The sequence below is a fragment of the Colletes latitarsis genome, chromosome 12, assembly GCF_051014445.1.
Source record: "Colletes latitarsis isolate SP2378_abdomen chromosome 12, iyColLati1, whole genome shotgun sequence".
NCBI classification, from domain to species: domain Eukaryota; kingdom Metazoa; phylum Arthropoda; class Insecta; order Hymenoptera; family Colletidae; genus Colletes; species Colletes latitarsis.
In genome coordinates this window covers 22,039,210-22,061,799 of record NC_135145.1, presented here as the reverse complement: position 1 = coordinate 22,061,799, position 22,590 = coordinate 22,039,210, and the positions used below count along the sequence as shown (strand labels likewise).

At 45.7% G+C, this 22,590-nt stretch overlaps 1 protein-coding gene across 10 annotated transcripts; it reads left to right on the top strand.

Annotated features, from left to right (window-relative positions):
• The first annotated feature begins 1,938 nt into the window (after nucleotides 1-1,938).
• Nucleotides 1,939-22,516, top strand: Ninac (STKc_myosinIII_N_like and MYSc_Myo21 domain-containing protein ninaC). 10 transcript variants are annotated; one of them, XM_076779600.1, is made up of 24 exons: nucleotides 1,939-2,074; nucleotides 6,077-6,332; nucleotides 6,402-6,583; nucleotides 9,504-9,608; nucleotides 13,444-13,835; nucleotides 13,934-14,024; nucleotides 14,086-14,181; nucleotides 14,251-14,436; nucleotides 14,490-14,678; nucleotides 14,743-14,942; nucleotides 15,132-15,472; nucleotides 15,642-15,852; nucleotides 15,916-16,057; nucleotides 16,117-16,578; nucleotides 16,664-16,953; nucleotides 17,009-17,271; nucleotides 17,393-17,467; nucleotides 17,603-17,784; nucleotides 17,863-18,065; nucleotides 18,437-18,537; nucleotides 19,712-19,929; nucleotides 20,340-20,536; nucleotides 20,694-20,778; nucleotides 21,335-22,516. In XM_076779600.1, the coding sequence occupies exons 2-24, from the start codon at nucleotides 6,119-6,121 to the stop codon at nucleotides 21,647-21,649; spliced, it is 4,740 nt and encodes a 1,579-aa protein (XP_076635715.1). In that variant the 5' UTR covers nucleotides 1,939-2,074; nucleotides 6,077-6,118; the 3' UTR covers nucleotides 21,650-22,516. The 10 variants fall into 10 exon arrangements, 7 of the variants coding, with proteins under 7 accessions (XP_076635715.1, XP_076635714.1, XP_076635716.1 ...); XM_076779599.1 differs by having other exon boundaries at nucleotides 1,952-2,074; nucleotides 6,107-6,332; XR_013080841.1 differs by lacking the exon at nucleotides 21,335-22,516 and having other exon boundaries at nucleotides 1,952-2,074; nucleotides 6,107-6,332; nucleotides 19,800-19,929.
• Nucleotides 22,517-22,590: the final 74 nt, after the last annotated feature.

Here is a 22,590-nt window from a genome sequence, read left to right as displayed (position 1 = left end):
GTTACTCGTTAATGGAAGCTCTGGATAATTGTTCGATAAGCTGTACAGTGCAAGGCTGAGGAAAATTTGAAATAATTTGATATAAAATATAGTAAACATTGAAATATTTGCACAAATACTATTTGATTAAATGTTTGAATCATGAGAGAATACTATTTACTGCTTGCACTCGGATAAAATATAGAAAATAGTGAACGGAAAATGAGACATTCAGATTTTAATGGTTCCAGTTATTTACACAGAAAATAAACCTCTTATTTTCAATACTATTACTTGGTGTACTATTATTCTAAATAGTATTCTGTGAAATATTACTATTTGATGAACTATTACTTATTTACCTTCCTTCATCATTCAGCGAACTAATTGATCAGAAATACCAAAATACATAAATAATAACTAGATTGCGGATCTTTAAGCAAACGTTTCTATTAATAGAATTAATAAATTAGAAACTTTGTAGAAGACTGTCTCGATCACTGAATAATTAGTTTCTTACTTTAAGTATTTCTTATATTTTTGCATATTAAGTGCATTCTGTAGTTTTCTTGAGAACTAAAATTCCTCATAAGTGCACAAACATCTGGGTGTCTATTAATGACCATTTAGTAATGATTTTAGAACCCTGAAACTTATAATTTTACTCTAGAAAGGTAAATTGGAACTCTGGTTGCTAAATCCCTCCCACTGAAACAAGCTTCAAGTCTAAAAAGGAACTTCAAAAAATCAAGAGGTTGTTGATACTTCTTGAGATCAAAGGGAAAGCTCAGGGGATGATATTTCCTCAGAAAGAAGCCCTTGTTTAGCAACGAAGAAGAAAATATTATGTAATATCAAGGTGCAAAGTAACCTGACTCAATTACTTGTTTCAATAAACATATTTTATAAGTTATGGAAAAAGAGAGTAATTCTTGTTGATTTACGGAACCTACCCTTATTAGTCCTTTGTTTTACAAATAATTAACCACCTCGATGTACTATCAACGTGCAATACCTAAATCAATTACTCGTTTTAATAAACATATTTTATAAGTTATGGAAAAAGACAGTAACTCTCGTTGATTTATGAAACCTACCCCTATACACTAGTCCTTTCTTTTACAAATAATTAACCACCTCAGTGTACTATCAACGTGCAATACCTAAATCAATTACTCGTTTTAATAAACATATTTTTTAAGTTGCGGTAAAAGACAGTGACTCTTGTTGATTTATGAAACCTACCCCTATACACTAGTCTTTTGCTTAACAAATAATTAATCACCGAATTTCTGTGTTCTGAGTATTCTTAATTTAGAAAGAAATCGTCTCATAAGAGAAATTTCAAGATGAGAAGCTCCGAGGCCGTTTCGAGCGGTGTCGAAGGCGAAACTCCGAGGAAACCGCGTTGAAAAAAAGAGGATGGCGGCGCGGGGTCGCGGTACGACGCGTATTCGCATTAACCGCGGCTCCCTTTGACAACTACGCCAGCCAGGACGACCCTGAAGAAGCCGCGATAAAGCGCATTAATTTATCGCGCGACCCTCGAGAGATCTTTTTCAAGGCGCATCGATCCGTCCAACGAGATTAGAAGCGGGAGCACGACGCGACGCTTTTTACAGCTACTCTCCAACCTGAACAATAATTATTTCCGTTAGATCATGATTCGCGACACGTCCAATACGTTCGGCTATAACTCCTCGAAATTGCAACGAGCCATTGGGGGAACTTTGGACCGGTTTAAAAATATATAATTCGGGGACAAGTATCCAGAAAAGCGAGAAACTGCGATGAAGGGGAGAAGATAGATCCGCGAAGACAAAGAGAGGGTGTGTTGGGGCTGGACGACGATCTCGGGGACGAAATCAATGAGCTAACAGGCTTGCGAGTTAGCAGTTAGTTCATTAAGTCGGCGTTATTGGATCATGGAAGCCAAGCACCCCACCCCAGTGGCACCCCCTCGACGCAATCGTGACTACACCGCCCTACACGAGCGTCGTAGAGCTCGGCTCTTACTCCGGCACACGAGCATTGCGAACACTGCGAGGGTGGACGCCGCAGGGCCTGCACAACCTGCCAGACGTTTTAATTAGAGGTGAGTTTCATCGCGAGCCAACCTAAGAGCACCCAAGAACCCGTTACTTGTCCCTTACGGGTAAGTGTTTTGCACCTTCCGCAAAACCCCTTCGTTTCGTCCGTCGCCTAGATCTTATACGAGCCCTCTGCCGCGTCTACATCCGCCTACGACCGCGGTGCTCGCGATTAATTCACGCGATACGTGTGGAAAATCTTATTTAGAAGAATTCCTGCATCTTACGATGATTACGATCGACGAGTTTTAACAGAGAGTGCGACGAAGAGGGGAAAAAGAACGACGAGAGGGAAGAGGTGGTGTATGTACGGTGCTTTACGTTCCACGGTGCGCGTCTCGGAGGTGCCGGAACATGTGTTTCAGGATGTTTTGCCCGGGTAAAAAGAGAGAAACCCGTAAATACAGAGGGAACGGAGGCGAGCGTCCATCGGAGGTAAATCCAGGCAGGTGTCGTCTCGAGCCAACTTCGGGCCGCGGCAAGAACGACGAAGACGGACGCGCGACGTATCGGTATTTCCAACGTGAACGAGGATCCCTGGACAGAGAAAAACAGAAGATTACATTGTGGTACGGAAAGAGAGACGCTCGAAGAGGAAGGGGGGGGGGGAGGGGAAGAATATAGCGAAAAGTTAAATGTTGCATGAGCTTCGGGGAAGAAGAACACAGCGGCGAGATTCCCGGTATCGATTAACCCCCTGACGGAAATAACGTACGACCAGGCGACGTACGAGCCGATTTTTCGATCGCGAGAACACCGACACCTCCGCCACGGAATCCGAGGGAACGTTATCTGCCGAATGGATCGATCCTCGAATCTGTAAAAGGTTCGAGAAAGAGATATAGGGGGGCGCAAGAAACGGAACTTGGTACCACTTTTTAACGGAAGATGGCGGCCAATTCGATTAGCGGTTTTTCACGGAAACGACCAACCGAAGGCCACTTGTCACCGAGTTTACCGTACTTTCCGGGGCGAAAGGAGTGTCGAACCCTTTTCAAACGGGCCGAACCGGTCGGCTGCCGATCGTTTTCGGGGCCTACGCGCCTCTTTTTATTTCCTCCTCTTCCACCTCCGTCCACCGCCACTACCGTTGCGCGCAGTCTTCCCAGGGATTCGCGGTGCTAACATTCCGGCTGTAGCGGGGGACCGAACGCGGCCAACGAATATCAACTTTCCCACAGCTTCCCTGAGCCCGCCCCTCTTTCGTTTCGCTTCGCTTAGTCTTATCGGGAGCGAAGGGAGGCGCGCAGGGAATAGGCCCTCAGGAACGAGGAGGACCGATTTTTCGAGCCGCGAAACTTTCCCACAACGGGCGTTACGTCCCCCCCTTTCTCCCTCTCACTCCCCCTCCTCCCCCCCCTACGCATCTTCCCTTTTAAAGAGCGTGGTTCGCTGCACAAAGACTGGAAGGAGAAAGAACCGATGGACCGAGTGGCACGGAAAGCTTTTTCTGAAATCACGGGGACCCGTCTCTCTTTCTTCCCGCGACGCGCGGTCGGGCATCAATAATTTAACGCCCTGTCGTACCGATAAACCTGCACGACTGCAACGAGGAAAAGGAACAGAGACGCGAAGGGGGTAGGGGGTCGCGAGACGACTGAGAAAACTGAGGAGAACAGAGCCACCGTGCGTACGTCGTGGATCAACCCGGGTTTCTTGCGTACGTTCGTTCACATATAGTCACCGACGCGTCGCCCTCCTCTTCTCTCGTTCGCCCTTTCTCCCTTTCCCTTTCCTTCTTCGATTACAAGCGGCAAGAAGCGGCAGGAAGCAGCATTACACGGGACACGTCGCGCCGACAAATCGACGGATTATGCCGGACGAGCGCCGACCCACCGGGAATAAATGAATTGGCTAACGACGCGGATCCTCTCATTTCTCGCCCCTCTTTCCTTTTTCGCAGACCTGCGAGATTTTGCGGAAACCTCGCGCGAAAGCGGGCCCAGGAACGCTCGACGAATGTTGCTTGCTGATCGATACGATCGCCCGAAGGATTACGCACCGACGGCTAATGATCCAATAACGGTGGATATTGCTGAGCACCGTCGCGTCGATGAAGCTTATCAACTGCCCCCCTCGCGCGATAAACGGCGGGAAAAGAAACGAGGAGGTCCTCCATCGTCTACGAAGACGGGACCGCGAAACGCAAAGCGGCTGAGCGAGCCACCCGTTACCCGCGAACTCGCGTAACCCATTAAATACCCTTACGCAATCCGTGGGATCCGATAAATGGGATATGTAGTACCCTGCAACGTTTCCGCAGCCCTACAAGTTCCCCGGAGGCATGAACAACAGAAGAAAAGCTGCCAGACGCGCGCTAAAAGATTCTCTTCATTTTCGGGGACGGGAGAACTACTCCAAATTGACCGGTCCGGACATGTATCGGCTTCATTTCACCTGCAAAATAGTTTGCTCTATATTAATCATGCATATTATACCAGAATGGAAGTAACTTAGATATTAATGCATTCGTTCCAGCTAGATGTTCTATCAGTTAGATACCAATTGCTCCATTTCACCTGCAAAATAGTTTTTTTCAGTAAAATCAATGGAGGTAACATAGATATTAAATAGTAACATGTTCATTTCAACGTAGAAGTTCTGTTACTTAGATGCTAATTATTAATTTTGGAGGGATTTATAACGTTCTAAATAGGTGAAATTAGCAATTTTAGAAGCCTAAACACACAAGTGTCGCTGGATAAAGAAATACAAGATAAGAAAATGAAGACGTCATAGTTACTTCCACTTGTATCCATGCACTACAATGACGATTCCCTAGAAAAAGCTTGTTTCTTATGAATCGAGCTTATTTGAATAAATTAGAAACAAAAACTTGTCGACCACCGAAGTCAAACAACTAAAATGGCTGACTGTTTGAGAACACCACTTGCTCCCGTTATTATATGTAATTGGGCATTACTTGTATAAGAAACAAGATACTTTCCATTTACAAATCACCATCGCAGCGTACGAATACAAGTAGGATTGCATACGCGACGTGTTAAGGACCCAAGAACGGGGCCTGACGAGCCACCCAGGTGTTCAGACGAAGCCGTAAAAAACGGTAATTGTAGACGTCGAGAACGCTGATGGAGACCCGAACTATTTAGATCGTCGACAAACGATTGTTCCCTCGGTCTCGAATCCCGAGATGGCTGCCTCGCTGCAGCTTAGAAATTGAAGTCCATAGAAATCCCGCAAGTTCCGTCGCGGGCTTGCTGACCCCGTGCCGGCGTCGATGCAACCGTACATACGCGTTGCACCGTACAGAGGATGTTTCTAGGCGCGGAAAATGTTGGGGAAAACAGTTCCACGGCCGGATTACGGTGCACCCAACGAGGAGGAGGGTGGGTGCACGAGTCGATCTCGAGTCGACCACACGATATCTTTCCGCGGCTTTAGGCTTCCCTCGTCGAAGCATTCTGAAAGCGAGCTACTAATTAGCGATTACCACTCGTTCACGCGGCACTCGAGAAAGAATATAATTAGCGCTCACCTTTGTGCCGATGCGCCGTGAAGCCCTCGACCGGCCGAACCTGGCCTCTCGTAAAAAAATCCGGTAGAGCGTCCTCTTCGAAGAGTCATTCTCGACCTTCTCGTCGTCGGTCGAACAGATGGAAAGAGGCGCGGACCCTGCGTTCCCCGTGAGCGTGAAGAGGTTGCGCGACGACCTCTTCGTGCCTTCGTGTCCCGCTGCATCGACGAGCACTCCAGGCTCGGAAACGAGAACGAAATTAATGAACTTTTTGTCGCGCGTCTTCCACCCGAAATTCCAGGTTTTTTCGCTCCGCGCGGCGACTCGATCGGAACCGTTTATTCCTCGATCCCGAGTCCTTCTCATGGGAACTCGTTCGGTTGGAAAATCGCTTTCGACCCTTACGAGGACCCTCGATATCAATTGGATTATTTCACTCGATGTCAAATAATTGGAAATCGACACATGCTCTACAATTATTCCTCTTAAATTTCGTTCTATCTCTAAAACGCTTTTACGAAATTTATAGTTTCTTGGAACGACTCTGTTCGGCGTTCAGGTGATCCTGAGAATGAACGACTACGGATACGGCAAGAGAGGCGGAAGGGAGCACGACAGACGAAGCAGAAGCAGGGGTGACGAGGACGAGTACGATGATCGGGATCGAAGAACCACCCTCCAGAGGCTCGACAGCGTCCAAGATCCTGGAAAACGATATCTTCTCAGAGAGTGCATAGGCTCTGGCGTCTGCGGAGACGTCTACGAGGCCATCGACCAGCAGGCCGGTGCGTTTAAAAAATGCAATTAGTGCTAACAAATTTAGAACCCGCTGTTTATCACTGTTTCCTTTTCAGGGAACAAGAAGGTCGCGGTGAAGGTGCAGAAACTGACTCCGGAGTCGCAGTCGTTGATCATCGAGGAGTACAAGGTCCTCCGTGACCTGGCCACCCATCCGAATTTGCCAGAGTTTTACGGGATTTATCGCAGAAGATCTGGAAAGAAGACGGAGTACGATCAAATATGGTTCGTCATGGAGGTGAGAGCTTAGAAACTCATGATTCAAATAAAACTTGTTCATCGTTGGAGCTTATTAGAACCACTTTGACGCTCCTTTGGATGCATTCTTGGATCGCGAACTTTATCGTCGCGACGGTCGTCCTCGTTATTTATATCGAATACCGCGTCGGGACGCCTATCGACGTCGACGGTATATCCGTAACTCCTTTAACATCGTAATTCTCCCGAGGAAAAAAGAAAAGCCCGGAGACCGAGAACAGACACGGAACATGAAGGGTGAAGCTGGAGGAGAACGGGGGTGGGGGAGGACGAGGAGAAAGAAGGAAAAAAAGAGAAAAAGGAAGGCAGCGTCGAGGGAAGAGTTGCTGTACGTAACCATGCCAGGACCTGGAGGCAATTTCAAGCATTTGAGACGGTCGAATACACGGATAATTTACGACACGCGCGGCCATTAAACAATCATTAAACTCGTTCGTGTACGCAGGTGAGCCCCGGCACGTCGCGACCCTAATTTACGGGTGGACCTCCGCGGTGCGCACGAAATCTTATTACTTATCTTAACCAAAGCGTCGATATTCGATTTAACGCGTACGCGCGCACGTACGACCTTCGACGGTCGCCCAAACACAATTTAATGCATGGGGTGCGTTTCAACCCCTGAGTCGCCTGGCTGGAGCTCTTCAAGCTTCCCCTGAAACCATAGAAATTAAAAGAAATTACAAGTGTTCAAAGATACTGGTCTCTACTTAAAATTTTTTAAATCGAAAACGTATTACGCGTGATTTCTGAGAAGAATGAATGCACTGTGAGAAAGTAAAGAATCCACGCTGGAAACTGCAGAACCAGTCGAGTAACTAATTACTGGACGTGTCTGATTAGCGGACGGCTTGATTACAGAGGCTGCTCTGTGAAGTAGTTCAACACTAGCGAAGGGTGTTGAATAAACAATCTACAAATGGCTTCGGAAATAAGAGTCTGGCGATCGAGCAGGTCGGGTCCTTTACGACCTATCCGTTTAAAAATCATTAAGTCTGTCTACTGGAGTAAAATATGGAGGCACCGTCGTCCATAAACCACAATACCACGGGCATCAATTGTTACTTCACAATTTACTACTCGAGATATTGATGTATCGTTAAATGTTCCCTCGCCAAAAATTCAGAAACAAAAATGTGACTCGTGAAGACCATAAAGGGTTGATCCAACCGACGGGGACGCCGGGAGACGTGCGAGTATTAAATGTTGGATTCTAATAAACAATCTGGAAACGAAGGAAACGTTTGAAGGAAAGTTACGCGCCGGATCGTTCGTTTCCCGAAGATTATAGACGCTCGCGGCGCAACTGTACGAGCGAAGATGGTGAACGCGTGCAAAAAACAGATGTGAAATAGGTGGCCGGGTACAAGCATCGAAGGAAATAACAACGGTTTTGCGAGTCAATCAGCCGCGGTAAAAAGCTCGGTAAACGTTCGCGGATGCTCGACCAGGAGAAAGGACGGGGCTGGGAGCGAGTTGGAAAAGAGGAACGACACGCAACGACAATGTGGCAAAGATTTATGGCCGATGGTATTTCATATCGTATCGCGAACGAATTTTACGGGCACGTACACGGCCTGCAGTAGGCGAACTTTTCGTGCTGCGACGAGAATGCATCCAACTGCCGTGCATCGCGTGCTCGTCCAATCCGCTTACAGCTCGAGTGTGCTTCCATCCACATCCATCGATCACGAAACCTAAAATGAATTCACAAACTGATTGAAATCGTACGATTATTTATTTACTAAGTAGTGAGCGTACTTCATTGAAATTTATTTATGAAGTGGACGTCATGGATACTTACAAAGAGATATTAAACGACAATTTCGTGGAGCTTCAAAGTAATTTATTAGAAATTAAAAATTGAATTTTTAAGATAAATCGATGGAGGATAGGTGCAGCGAAACTTAAAAATTTCAAATCATTCTGAAAAAATTATTTTTGGATGCGGGGCTCAATTACAATCATTTTTTGTCATTAGATATACCCTCGAAATCCTATTCATTTTCGAGAAAAAAATTCGAGTGCTGAAAATTTTGGATGAAAAAAAAGACTTTCGAATCGTCTTGAAAAAATTATTTTTAGTTGCAGGGGTCAATTGCAAGCATTTTTGGTCAACAGACATACCCCCGAAATTCTACTCAGTTTCGAGAAAAAAAATTCATTACTGAAAATGTAATGTATGGCCAGAAATGTTTCTGTAATTTAATTTTCTGTCTCACTTTCACTTATGTTCATTTCTATAACCTGTTACGTTAAGTATTTCTTACATTTGTGTTTTGAGAAGTAAAATTTCCCATTACATTTGTAGTCTAATAATAAGATTGTAAAACACGTGGTAATTATCGACGGCCATCTTGAATTACAATATTCTTCAACTCGCCTGGAAGACGGCGGCCATCTTGGATCACAATATTCTATCTAAATTTCAATTTTAACGCCACGAGGGTAAAAACAAACACACCAAATCTCTTGAAAACACTTAACAAATACCAGAAATTACGGTAAAAATAGTTGTATGATACTATTTCTTGAAAAATGATCGAAAACAATATTAAGACGGAACCTAAGTCGCCGGAAGTCCACCGTAGGAACCCGAGAGGCAGTAATTATGATCGCAGACTCCTCTGTTTCCTTTATCCAAAGCTTCTGTAGAGTAGAGATACGCCAGGAATAGGACAAAGCGAACAATTACATAAAATCACGGTGGAAAATGAAATCCCGTCCCGGAATAGTCAATCTAAATTGCTTCCGCAATTTCGCGTACAACTATCCGCGACGTACGAAGCGGCGATGCAAATCGAAGATTGCTTTCCTGAACTACTGCAATATGCTTGTAATATAGAAGCCACTTACTCCGGCGAAGAACGAACATGTAATCGTCTTCATTTTGTGATTTACAGCTTTGCGATGGAGGACCCGTGATGGACCTCGTGCGAGGCCTCGTATCCATGGACAAGAAACTGCGCGAGGAACATATAGGTTATATCCTGAAGGAAGTGATCAAGGTAAATTTTCGAAAATTAGATACCTCCGTTTCTTGGATCAAAATCAGAGGCGGCGGTCTCTTGATCTTCCCTTTTCGTACTTCGACTTCGTACCGAAGATTGAATTTAAACGTGTTTACGACGTGTACCTAAAATTGGTACAATGAAACTGTTTAACTTACAAAACAACGCTATAAGCGTCGAACATGGGCAAAATTTCGAGTAATTTTGATTTTTATGAGAAAAATTATACCTCCGGAGTATCCTCGATGAAATACAAAATGGAGGGCTCGCGGTTCGCCGACGAGGAGCACACTAATGTTCGTTGCAATAAGGAGAGCATGCAATTAATATGGCAGGTGCTTGAGAAAACACGAACTATATATTAAATTAAAATCGATTAAGCTTAGATTACGGGTTCAGACATCGAGCTAATGCAGTCGGATCCTAGTCGTTAATTAATCCGACTATGTATGGGTCGTGTACGTGCGCAGTAAGAAACGCTCTGACGAGGCTCACGCGCGATTTAACGTGGCAATTATTAGCATTATTATTAGAGAATAAATAAAATCACTTATCCCTCGTTGAGCATCGTTGTCTGACCGGATCTGCTAATTGCAGGGGAAGTTCTAACTCACTTTAAAAACTGGGTAACCGGCTATCCACAATTTCTCATTGAGATACTCCGAATATTCACAACTATAGATAATTTATCATCGACGATTTGTTAACGCAGAGTTAATATTTGTTTGTAAAATGTTAAGCTTGAAAGTGGGGGTCTTGGCGTGAAACGGGGGACCATAAAAGAGCAAATGCGATGCAAAGTATTACGCAAGCTCGACGAAAAGAGTTCTCGATCGGTGAGGGAGGGGGGGCAACGTGGCCGACATTTTGCCGATCGTGCGCGAAAAATCGTAGAAGTCGAAGGATCGCGCGTCAATGGGGCAGCATTCTACGGCGTATAAATTACAAATAAGACAGGCGAGATGGCTCGCTAATTAACCTGCTCGCAAATGAAAGGCTGCCCGCTCCGTTCGCCCTTCTCCGCGGTTCTCTCTTCTGCGTTCACCCGGAGGATCAAGAGCGCAAAGACTTCCGTCCCGTTCTCCTCCGACGCGTACCTGCGTTTCTTCGCTTCCAAGAGAAGCCCCGCGTTACAGTCGCGGGCAAAACCGCGAGCGCGCGCAACGCTCGCCTCCCCCGGGCGAACAGAAAGAGAACGAAAACGAAGAGCGAATTGTTTGAGCGAACGTTTCCCGTCGTCGTGTATAATTTCGCCGAGGGAAACGATTCGCTCGGTTTACAATGAGATAATGTTCCATAATTCCGTTCCCCATACCCGCTGAATATAATTTACCGTAATGTCGTCGTGAAACAAACCGCGTAATGGAGACGGGAACAGAAGCAAACAATTAAAGAAAAAATCCACGGACGACGGGTGTCATTTGCGCGTCAAGCGCCGCGAACCTGATCGCCGAGGGTAGAACGAGCGTTTCCGGTTCGAATCGTGCGCGGTGCAGCTTCCGTTCTTCGCGGACAAAAACGCCGAGAGGGGCCGCCGTAAAATCGATAAAATGGATTCTGCTAATTATCTACCCGTGGCGTGGGAATCCCGCGAACCTGATCCCTCGATCGACGATCCGTGGATTACTTTCTACCGTCGACTGTACATGGTACTTGCAACACCTATCAACCTATCGACTTTCAATCGACGCGCGACGGGGGAGATCGGATCGATGTAACTGTCAAATGGCATCCAACGGTAGACGCTCGATACGCGTCACTGTTAAATCCGTATTCCGTGCCTAGCGGTTTACTCCGCGGTCGATGCTTTTTTATTGCATTTATCGACGATCTCGCTAATCTGTTTATGCTTAGTACGGTTTCACCAGATGCTGACGACCTTAGACGTATTTTTACAGCATACCCTAGGCTTCGCCTTACCGCCTCGGGTTTCGAAGGTTCGCGATTTAACGTCGCTCAAGGCCTCCGGTTGCGAGATAAATGGCACTCGGACCAACCCCGTTTTAGGGCCCGTACACGCTATGATTTATCGTACGAGAAACCGCGCACGACAAATTGTATAGAACGAAAGCGAACCGCCGTACAATTTAACGCAACGCCTGGCGGATCGATCCGGGCATTCTACGATCGGGGAAAATTCTCTGCAATTCCACGCTGGTTTCGACACGTTTCCCTGCAACAAAGTTCATTTTTATAAATATACTCGTGTCGAGAAATATCAAACTGATAACACTAACAATATCAGGAGACTAAATTTATATTGTACAAAATGTCACATATTTTAATTATATGACCAAACCTTTGCTCCAAGTAATAGTAGGTGCCCCAAATTCAGTATATGACTCCAAGTAAAGTTGCATATAAGGACGTTTACATAACCAAAACTTTGTTGCAAGTAGAATCCAAGGGTCAGTTGAGTTTATTAGAACTTATAATCAAAAATTACATTGAATTACACGAAAATCCAACAGTGAATGTTGCTTCAAGCATCTAACTGACCCACTAACTGCCCCAAATTCAATATATGACTCTAAACAAAGTTGCATATAAGGACGTTCACCTTCAAATCTTCTGTTGACTCCTACCACTCACTCTTTCGCACCCTGTATCTAATACAGGGTCCCAGGGGCCCCACGAGGAGGTGAGGTGAGTGGATTTGGCCGGAATGAGCCCACCAACTTCGCCGAAATTCCCTGCACCAGACTATCATTCGAAACAACAGCCCAGATATAAAGGAACATCAGCTTAATCGAGGTTTTAGACCTGTTTAAATCCAGGAAGTCCCATTCCAGCCTCGTGCCCCCATGAAAATTGGTCCCGTTGGTCCCCTTTTACGAGTTTCACAACCATTTCGTTCCACACGCCTCGTATTACTCGCACTTCGAATTTACTTTCAAAGATCCATCGATAAATCGCGAATCGACTTTTCCTACGATCTAACCTATTACGTTACGAGCGTAGATCGCGGAGATCGTATAGATCCTCTGACCCATTTGCAACATTACTATTTCTTTCGTAAACGGTAATTACATCGAAGGAAAAAAACTAACAGTCTACCGTGGCTTGGGAGGATTTAATAGGAAACAATTTGGCGACGAGAGTGTATATCTTATGCTTTCGAACGGACGCAAACGAGTTAACGTCGAACATTACGAGCGCCATTCACCTCCACGGTTTCGTGCCGTCTTCGATTCGTTCCCAAGCCGATCCGTAAGAACCAGCGACGAGCTTCGTCCTCGCTGAAATTTACGCGTCGAGCAGTTTGTCGCTAAATCATTGCGCGAGTCCGCTTTTCGAGTATACCACGCGCACGCACGATGCTTCTTGCGTTCTCCGTTCCTGTCCCGCCTCGGTCTTCTTCTCTTTCTTCGCCCGTTCCACCCGTCCCTTCTCGTAAAATACACGCAACCCCTTCTTCTTCTCCCCCGGAGTCCTTCTTGTTCGCGTTGGTACGTGTTCCATGGACCCAGTAGCGATTCGTCCACGGTTGCTCGCGCGGTAAATCAGACCACGTTGACGTTTAATGCCGGCAAATTACACGCGAAATAAATGCTCGCAAAGAACGAGGCACCCGGTGTCTCTACTGCACGGGCGAAATCGCGGGGAAACGCGCGAAGAAGAAAGAATCTTCCTCGATCCTCTTTCGGTCGGCGACAAGAAATTTCAACCGACGAGGTTGCACTGCGGATATTTATGCGTTTATAGGTAACTTTACCCCTCCGAAGACTACAGAAATATAAGAATGCTCCTATTTCGTTAGTTCTATCAATAAAAATCTGAATTTCCATGAAGATCCGCAGTCTAATAATAACGGAGTGGCCATGTTCCTCAGGCAGTGATCCATCTGCACGAGAACAACGTGATCCACCGCGACATACGCGGCAGTAACATCCTGCTGACCAAAGAGGGGGAAGTGAAGCTGGTCGACTTCGGGCTATCGAGGATGATACAAGGCGAGATGGGTAAACGGTACACCTGCGTGGGATCGCCATGCTGGATGGCGCCGGAAGTCGCCATTAGCAAAGGGAACGCTTCCGACAGCGGCTACGGAAGTCGAGCGGACGTCTGGGCGATTGGAATCACCGCCATCGAGCTGGCTGACGGGAAACCACCCTTTCAAGACATGCACCCCACCAGGGCGCTCTTTCAAATCGTTCGCAATCCTCCCCCTAATTTGTACAGGCCCTCCAACTGGACGCAAACCTTCAACGACTTCATCGCTGAGTACGTTCGTCCGATACATTCTAAAACATATATTTACAATCAGTACAGGTTTAAAGAATATTCGTAGAAAATTTACTAACCGATTGCTTTGGTTTCAGGTGCCTGGAGAAGAATCCGGAGAACAGACCGTTCATGGCGGAAATCTTCGAGCACCCTTTTTTATCGGAACTGCCCGACAACGAATTCTTGGTAATACAACGTTTGTAGAAGATTACGAAAGCGTGAAAGCACTGATAACGATGGGTTTTAGCTGGCTAAGGAGATCAAGGTGCTAATGATGGACGCCTGCCCGAAAGGTAAACAGGACAGGCGAGCGGAAGTGATAGTTCGAAAGAATTTCTTAAAGGTAACGTTTCAAACTAACTCCGTTGCAACTCCTAGATTAAACACACGTAACTTCTTTGCTTTTCTCGAGGTTCATCAAACCGATCCCCTGGAGCCCATGTTCATGGAGGACGTGGCGGCGCTGGAGACGTTGACCGAGGACACCATTTTGGACGAGCTTCACGAAAGACTGCGCCAAGGATACTATCACAGCTTCGTTGGCGACATACTATTAGTCTTAAATCCCAACGAACAGCAGGACATTTACGGATGTGACGTGAGTATCTCTAACGATCGGTATTGCAAAAATAAAACTAATGTCCCTTGCAGTTTCACACGAAGTATCAATGCAAATCGCGATCGGACAACGCGCCTCACATATACTCCGTGGCGGACAGCGCTTATCAGGACGTGTTGCACAACGAGGAACCTCAACACATCCTCCTAGCTGGCGAAAGCAACTCGGGGAAGACCACGAACATGATGCATCTCGTTCGACATCTCATGTACCTGGGAAAAGTAATTAATCGTTACAATGAAAACACAGGGCAAGTAGAATATTCCACGAGTCGTTGGATTTCAGAGTTTGCAGGACACCGGGGCGAGATTGTTCCGTGCCATCAAGGTGGTCCACGCGTTCAGCAACGCAGCCACGCCGCTGAATCCTAACTCGACCAGATGCATCCTGGAAATCCAGACCACGTACGGATCGTCCGGGAAGGCTTCCGGCGGTATATTCTGGTTGTATCAGCTGGAAAAATGGCGCGTTTCTACCCGCGACAGGTTAAGATCGCATTAAGAATCCGTTGCTCGTACCGTTGCGTTATCTAATGCCTGACAATCGTTCCGCGCGACTAGAAACCAGCAATTTGCTTGCAAATTAGATTTCAGAATCGCGTTACGAGCGGCGGCTCGCTTTAATCGCGCGTTTATCGATTGGACGCGGTAGTCACCGTAATGCGTTCCCGACAGAAATCAATCGAATTTTCACGTGTTCTACTACTTCTACGACGGCCTCGACTCGACGAGCAAATTGAAGCAGTACGATCTGCCGCCGGGCAGAAGGATGAGGTATCTGAGGATCAGCGACAAAGGAACGGAACGGAAACGATCGTTCAAAGTCAGGAACGATCCGCGGGGAAACGTGGTCAAGTTCGAGGAGCTGATGGAAAATCTACGGGTCCTGGAGATGGAGGAGTATTGCGAGACCATCTGGAAGGTGTTGGCCGCGATCCTCACGCTGGGCGAGATCCGATTCGTCGAGGGCAACAACGGAGAAGCTGACATGGACAACAACGAGGCGGCCAACAGAGGTAGGAAGACTTTCTAGGCCTACAAAAAATAATTCATATTTTTGTGTATCCTGGTGTATCTCGAATCAAATTGAACCTACCTTGTATCTATTTTGAATCGTCATTGGAAGTTCCATAGCTCTGATAAACCCTGAAGACGTTTTGTTTACGAAATTGCTAACGTTCTCAGCGGCGAAACTTCTGAATCTGGACGAGAAGAAGTTTGTCTGGGCCCTGGTGAATTACTGCGTGATTGTCAAAGGGAGCGTTGTACGGAGGAAGCACAGCTTGGAGGAGGCGAAGGAGGCAAGAGACGTGCTGGCGAACACGATCTACCAGCGGCTGGTCGACTGGATAGTGAACACTATCAATCATAAGTTTACGGTTACGCGTGCTTTATTGTGAGTTTCGAAGCGGAATCGAGGATTCGCGAGCCGCTTAATTAAGATGCGTCTGCCTTTCAGCGGCGACAAGTACGCCATCAACGTGATGGATCTTTTCGGATTCGAGTGCTTCGCGGTGAACCGGCTCGAGCAGCTGATAGCGAACACCATGAACGAACAGATGCAGTGCTATTACAACCAGAGGATATTCGCATGGGAGATGGTGAGTCTCGAGAAACGAATTCCATAGGTACGCAGGTTACGAACGATCCTCTTTCGTAGCAAGAACAAGAAGAGGAGGATATACCGGTGCAACGTTTACACTTTTACGACAACAAGGACGCGATTGATCAGCTGCTGAGCAAGAGCAGAGGACTGTTCAGCATAATAGACGACGCTTCGAAACACGCCATGGATTATCAGTACGTTCTGACGAAGATACAGCAACAGTCGGACAATCTTTACGTGAAACCGGTGAGCTCTCACGAATTTACCGTCGCTCATTACACGGGGAAGCTGGTCTACGACGCTAGCGAGATCGCCGAGAAGAACCGGGACTTTGTCCCGCCGGAAATGGTCGAGACCCTCAGGCAATCGAGCCTAGAAACCATGAAGGAAATGTTCACCAACAAGCTGACCAAGTCTGGAAACTTGACTATAGTCGTGGACCATCCCAAAATCGCGGAGAAGAAGACCAGCAAAGGGAAATGGGGCGCGTTGATGCAAGAGACGTCTAAACCAAGGGTGAGGCTTGCTTAAGTTTCTTTTACAATTTGCCAATTGGTGGCAATTGCCTTCCAAAGTTAGCATTTGTTGTTTTTGTAAACAGAAGTTTAACACTGCATCCAGAGGACAATACTCCCAGACAAGGAAGATGAGAACGTGTGCAGCTACCTTTAAATCCACCAGCCTCGAGATCCTGAAGAATTTTTCAACTGGCGGTGGAAGCGGAGGGATCCATTTCGTCAGGTGTTTGAGATCAGATCTCGAAGGGGCGCCTCGAGGCTTCTATCGGGACGTCGTCAGACAGCAGATCAGAGCTCTGGCCATTCTGGACACTGCCAAAGCCAGGCAACGCGGCTACCCTTGCAGAATATCTTTCCAAGAATTCCTTCGAAGGTGATTTGCCTGTAATTCGATAATAATTAGCCTTGATTCTCGCGACTTTTCCTAGGTACCAGTTCCTGGCGTTCGACTTCGACGAGAACGTCGAGATCACCAAGGACAACTGCCGTTTGTTGTTAATCAGATTGAAAATGGAGGGTTGGATGATCGGGAAGACTAAGGTCTTCCTTAAATATTATAACGAAGAATATTTGTCGAGGTTGTACGAGACGCAGGTGAAAAAGATCGTGAAGGTTCAGTGTATGATGAGAGCGTTTCTAGCACGGAAAAACATGGCGTCGAAGATCACGACGACGGTGAAGAAGGATATCGGTAGGTAGATCGATCGACCCTGGGGTGCGAGCCGATTCCTATTTTTCGCGTCGGTTTTCATCTTTTTTCGAGAGGCTCGTATTTTGTTCCATTACGGGGAATTTAACGGGTATTGTTTCAGTGAAGAAAGCGTCTATAAAGAAGAAGGACACGGTGGATATGTCGGAGGACGAGGCGGCGATAATGATACAGAAAGGTAGGGCCGTCGAGGCGCGATCAGAGAACGGAGATTTGATTTTTGACGAGTCTGGGTAGTTCCAAAAGCTATTCTTTTTCTGTCTTTCGTTCGACCGTGTCCTGACAATTCTATGACAGATGATTTCATGAACAGCGTACAGGGGTCACACGGTGAGGAAGGAAATGGGGCCTCTGATGGGGAAGAGTCAGATGGATCCGGAGACGATGGACATGATGAAGTTCTACAGCAGCAAATGGAGGTCGAAGAGCATGTTCCAAGTCCTCCTACGCTACCGTGCAGCCCGCTATCAAGACCTCGTGCAGTTCTCGCAGCAAGTGAGTGGATCCTCTTCCAATTAAGTAGTCCAACCGCATTGAGACACGCCTCGCTGAAAAGGAGAACTCTTTTAACAGGTGCATCTGTTCAATCAAGCGATAGTAGCAAGTCTGGATGCGACGAGTGAGCAAGCATCCCTAGACAAAGTCAACAAAAATGTTTCGAAGCTCGATTTCCTAGGCGACGCGCGACCACCCCAAGTGCACAAGTTACCTTTCAACTTTTATCTCGAGTTACCATTTTCCAACCTGAAGAGCACTAGCGGAATGAAAGGTCTTGGGTAAGTTGACTTCGCGTTGTTCCACGATGTTTCTTGTTTTTGATAGAAGGGCTTAAACGAGAGTGATCGTTTCTAGTTAAATATTCGTACCCCTGAACAGTAGATATCATCCTTCATTGAGCTCATCGTGCCGTGCGTAGACGTCATTTGGTAATTTGTCGCGGTAATTTGTTCGTAAAAAATAAAAAAACACGAATCTCTCGGTTGCTTGGTTTTGTCTCATGCGCTTCTTGTGTTGTATTTTTTATCGTGTCGAGCGTTTTGTTCCGTTGTTTTCCGTTCTCCGTTGTGTGCCGTCTCTATCGAAGTAAGAGTCGCTTAAGAACTCTTTCGGAGACTTCTGGCGTCAACTGAGAAATACGTTCTCGCAGATCCGCGTCGTCATCGGCGTCTGACGACGAGCACGAGGCCTGGGACGCGCCATTACGGAGACAAACGGTGCCTTGGGCCATCAGGAACACTCGTACCAGAGGTGCCTATCACATTATGTTTCATCCAGGACGCATCGGTGCCAACATTCTCGAAGCAACCCCCTTTTTTATACATTTTTCGTACATTCTCAACTATCGCTCGCCCTATCTTTTTGCTCTCGATTTACCAAAATGGCGGACAAGAAAATGCTAACAAAACGAAACAAAGGATACGTTGAACGATAGCATTTCCATGTCCTGTATGACTCCTCCGACTCGATACGTTTTCATCGGAGCTTCGTTCGCCCGGTTAACTGCAATATTAGTTTCGTTGAATCGCGTTCCTCTTCCAGGACCAGTCTGGTACTTTAAAAGTATCTTGAAACGGAGGTCCACTTTACGTATAACATTGTCTTTTATTGTTAAATCTGCCGCCGTGATCCTTGAATTTTTGTAATCTTTTGGGTTCTGCTTGAAATTGAGTTCCAGACTTGTTCCAGGCATTTTATAAAGATACGTGGCCCAAAATTTCTTTTTTCATTTTCCAACAGCCTTCGCCTATTCTTCTTTTTTCAAATTTCTTTTTTTTCTACAGCATCATTGCCAGCTTTGTAGATTTTTGAATCTTCCATCCATACGTATAACGATCACACCTATAAACTAGCTTCATTTTTCACTACTATCGTTGTTTTTGACTTTTTTGTACACTGAATTTGCAGAGAAAACTGCGCACAATTGTAAAAACTTGTACTCCGGAGTTGGAATCTTGACTACGGACGAACGTTAATTACTTTTGACCCGAGGCACGATAGTTAACACCTGTTTGCCAGGTGTGAAAACGATGCAGTTTATTGCCCACCGGTACTTTGGGCTCGTCGAGCACTTTTTAAAAATGTCTATTGTACGAATACCGTTAAATTCCGGACAGGAATGTATAAGAGATACGTACATAAATTAACAATTCTTATTTCATCGCAAATAAGCTCCTACGCGTAATGGAAGTGTTGATAAAGATTCTATAAAACTCTGTAATAGCAATTTACAGGATAAAGGCATAGACCAAACGCAAAAGATTGCTATTTTGGACGAAAAGTACCAGACTGGGTCCTTAGGAGACGCATAGTCGGGCGTCGAGAGAAAAAAAACGAGAAAGTCTCGATTGCCTGAACCGAGTGGCGACTGTTCTGTTCCCCGGAGAGAACTCACTCTCCAATCGGATTGCTCTGCATTTTTCAGACGTCGAGGTTCAAACGACGAACTCGCCACATCGAGTGGCGCATTCAGGCGCCGAGGGAAAGAGTCTGATCGACACTCCGTTTTCCAGAGACCCGAATATCTCGGTCCGATGCCCACCAGAAGACACGTCCCGAAGCAGAATGGGTAACACCGGATTTCAACATCATTCGAGCAACCGTAGTCCTGTACCATCTGCTAACGCTCATAATCCTCGCTCAGTAAGTTCGACGTGCCCATTTCTTCTCCAATCCTTTTTGTTTCCATCGTTACTCACAAGAAGAGTGCAACACCTTCGTCAATTAAGTTGAAACTTTGCAAGAGGGGTGGATTTTTCTACCCTGTTGCTGAAGATAGACGATTATGTGGACCACTACTCAATAATTTTTTAGATAATCGTGTCTGGAAACAATAAAGATTCGTCGAATTAACGGAATGATTTTTGTAAGAATTTAAGGATTGATCTAAACAATTATTGAATAGTGGTCTATGTGATCGTGTGCCTTCATCGACAGGGGAGCAAAATCTACCCTTCTTGCGAAGTTTTAAGTAAATCGGTGATCCTGAAGCCTTGCACTCCTCTTGTTAGTATTTTTCGCGTTCTCTCCTATATGATCGTCTGTCTTTTCAGAATGATTACGATAGCACCGGGTCGATACGCTCTAGAAAACACGCACCGCCTCCACCCATTCCGTTCAATCAGACACAACCACCCCCGATACGTAGCGCCGACAACTATAGCTCGGACAGTCGAAGTAAAAGCAACGTGAACACCGGCAGCAACGATTGGGAGTTCGAGGACAGAGTTAATAGGAACACCGCTAATCGGTTCGATCATGCATACGTAAATTCGCGGTCAGGTTGACGCTTATAAAATTGTTGCTCCTTAAAGCGTACAACTTTTTCATCGAGCATCACTTTTCATACGCACCAACCTGATTATTAAACTCTACTGTTCTACTTTCGTGTTTTTCTTTCGCTTCAGTATAAATCCGATTCAGGAAATGCAGATGATAGGTCGAAGAAACAACGAGGGCCACGAGGACGACGACCCACCTTTCAACTTTCAGGTGAGAACAAATTTCAGGAATTTTTTTACTGATATTACCAGACTACGAATCTCATATTAGCTGTAACTCGCCCTGGAAGATGTCACGTGGTGTCTTTCGGCGGCCATCTTGGATCACAATATTCTACAACTCGCCTGGAAGACGGCGGCCATCTTGGATCACAATATTCTATCTAAATTTCTATTTTAACGCCACGAGGGTAGAAAAAAATACAGTAGATATCTTAAATATACTTAATAAATATCAGAAATTTGTATAAAAAGAATTGTACAGTTCTATTTCTCAAAAAATGTTCGAAAAGAATTTTGAGAAAACCCAGGTTCCTTCTCAGCATTCTTTTCGATCACTTTTCGATGATATGGAACTATACAATTGTTTTTATAGAAATTTCTGATATTTGTACAGTACATTTAAAAGATCTGTTATATTTATTTTATATTATGATCCAAGATGGCCGTTTTCCAAGTTGAATTGCAGCTAATATACACACGTTTATGCATTTATCCTAGATACAACAATTCGTATCTCACATGTTTCTTGTACTATTTCTGAACAGGGGATGCTGAGGAAGACTAGCCATCAGCGAGCATCGATGAAGCGCACTCCTGTCTACGACAGCTATTCTCCGTCACCACTGCCAGGTTCTGGGTACCGTAGCGAGTCGAACGTCGTTTACAGAAGCGGAGGAAGCCGCAGAGACTCCCCCGAGTGGAGTCCCAACGAGATGGTGAGGATGTCCGAGAAGTACGGGAAAGAGGGTGCCTGGGGAGAGGATCGGGCCAGCGGTGGACGAAGAAACGTCTCCGAGAGTGTCACCACCGCTGAGATCGCGCCAGGGATCGTTATCGAAGGTTACGTGGCCGAGTTGTAAAATTCGAGCCAACAACCGAAAAGCTTCTTGCGTATCGAACCGAGGGGCAAAAACTGGACCAGTTGGAATTGCTAATATCGCGCGAGAAAGAGAGAGAAAGAGAGAGTGAGAGATAAAAAACCGACGAGAAGCCTGAAAGATGCCTGTAGCTGTCCCGACGGGAACAAATGCACGACTCGTATGATTCTGAACGAACGTTACCCAATTCCATCGACGTTGCTGACTCGGAGATGTTTCTTTTTACCCTGAAAATATGTACATACGTATATTTTTTATTGCTTTTATTTGCCCTTTTTTTAACTGGAGAGAAAAAAAAGAAAGAGATAGAAACGTGACGCTACTTCTCTTTTGTAATTTTTTCATCCGTGCCTCGAGCGACCGCGAAGCCCGGCACTTTTGTCCGACATACGAATGATTTTCGTCAAAACGGTATTCGACTCTAAAACGCGCCAAACGGTTTCTCCAACAGTTAGCAATGCTCCTTACAGACGCCGAACATTTTTGGTCACTTTTTTTACATTGGCGACACATCGATCGTGATTCTAAAATACAGAAGAGAATATTTGACAATAAGATGAATCTTTGTTCCTCTCGGATGAAATTGCGTCACTTAGACGTACGTGTTTTGATTCGAGGACGACGCTTTCGCACCCACACTCATCGCACGCAACAGTTCACCGAAAGAATCGAACAGTTATACCCGACTAAATGAAATTATTGGTAAAAGTGCACCCTTGCACGATCGGTTCTATCGAAAAGCACGAAACTCCCGTCACTTTTACGAAATAAATATTTATAAAAAGTTTCAATCGACTGATGCACGATATTGTCAGAAATATTTTAAAGAATAAACAATTTTAAAAAGTCCGCCCGCTTCTTTAATACTAACACCTAGTCAGTTATTAAATACATTCTAACTATGTGTTCATATACTCAACAAC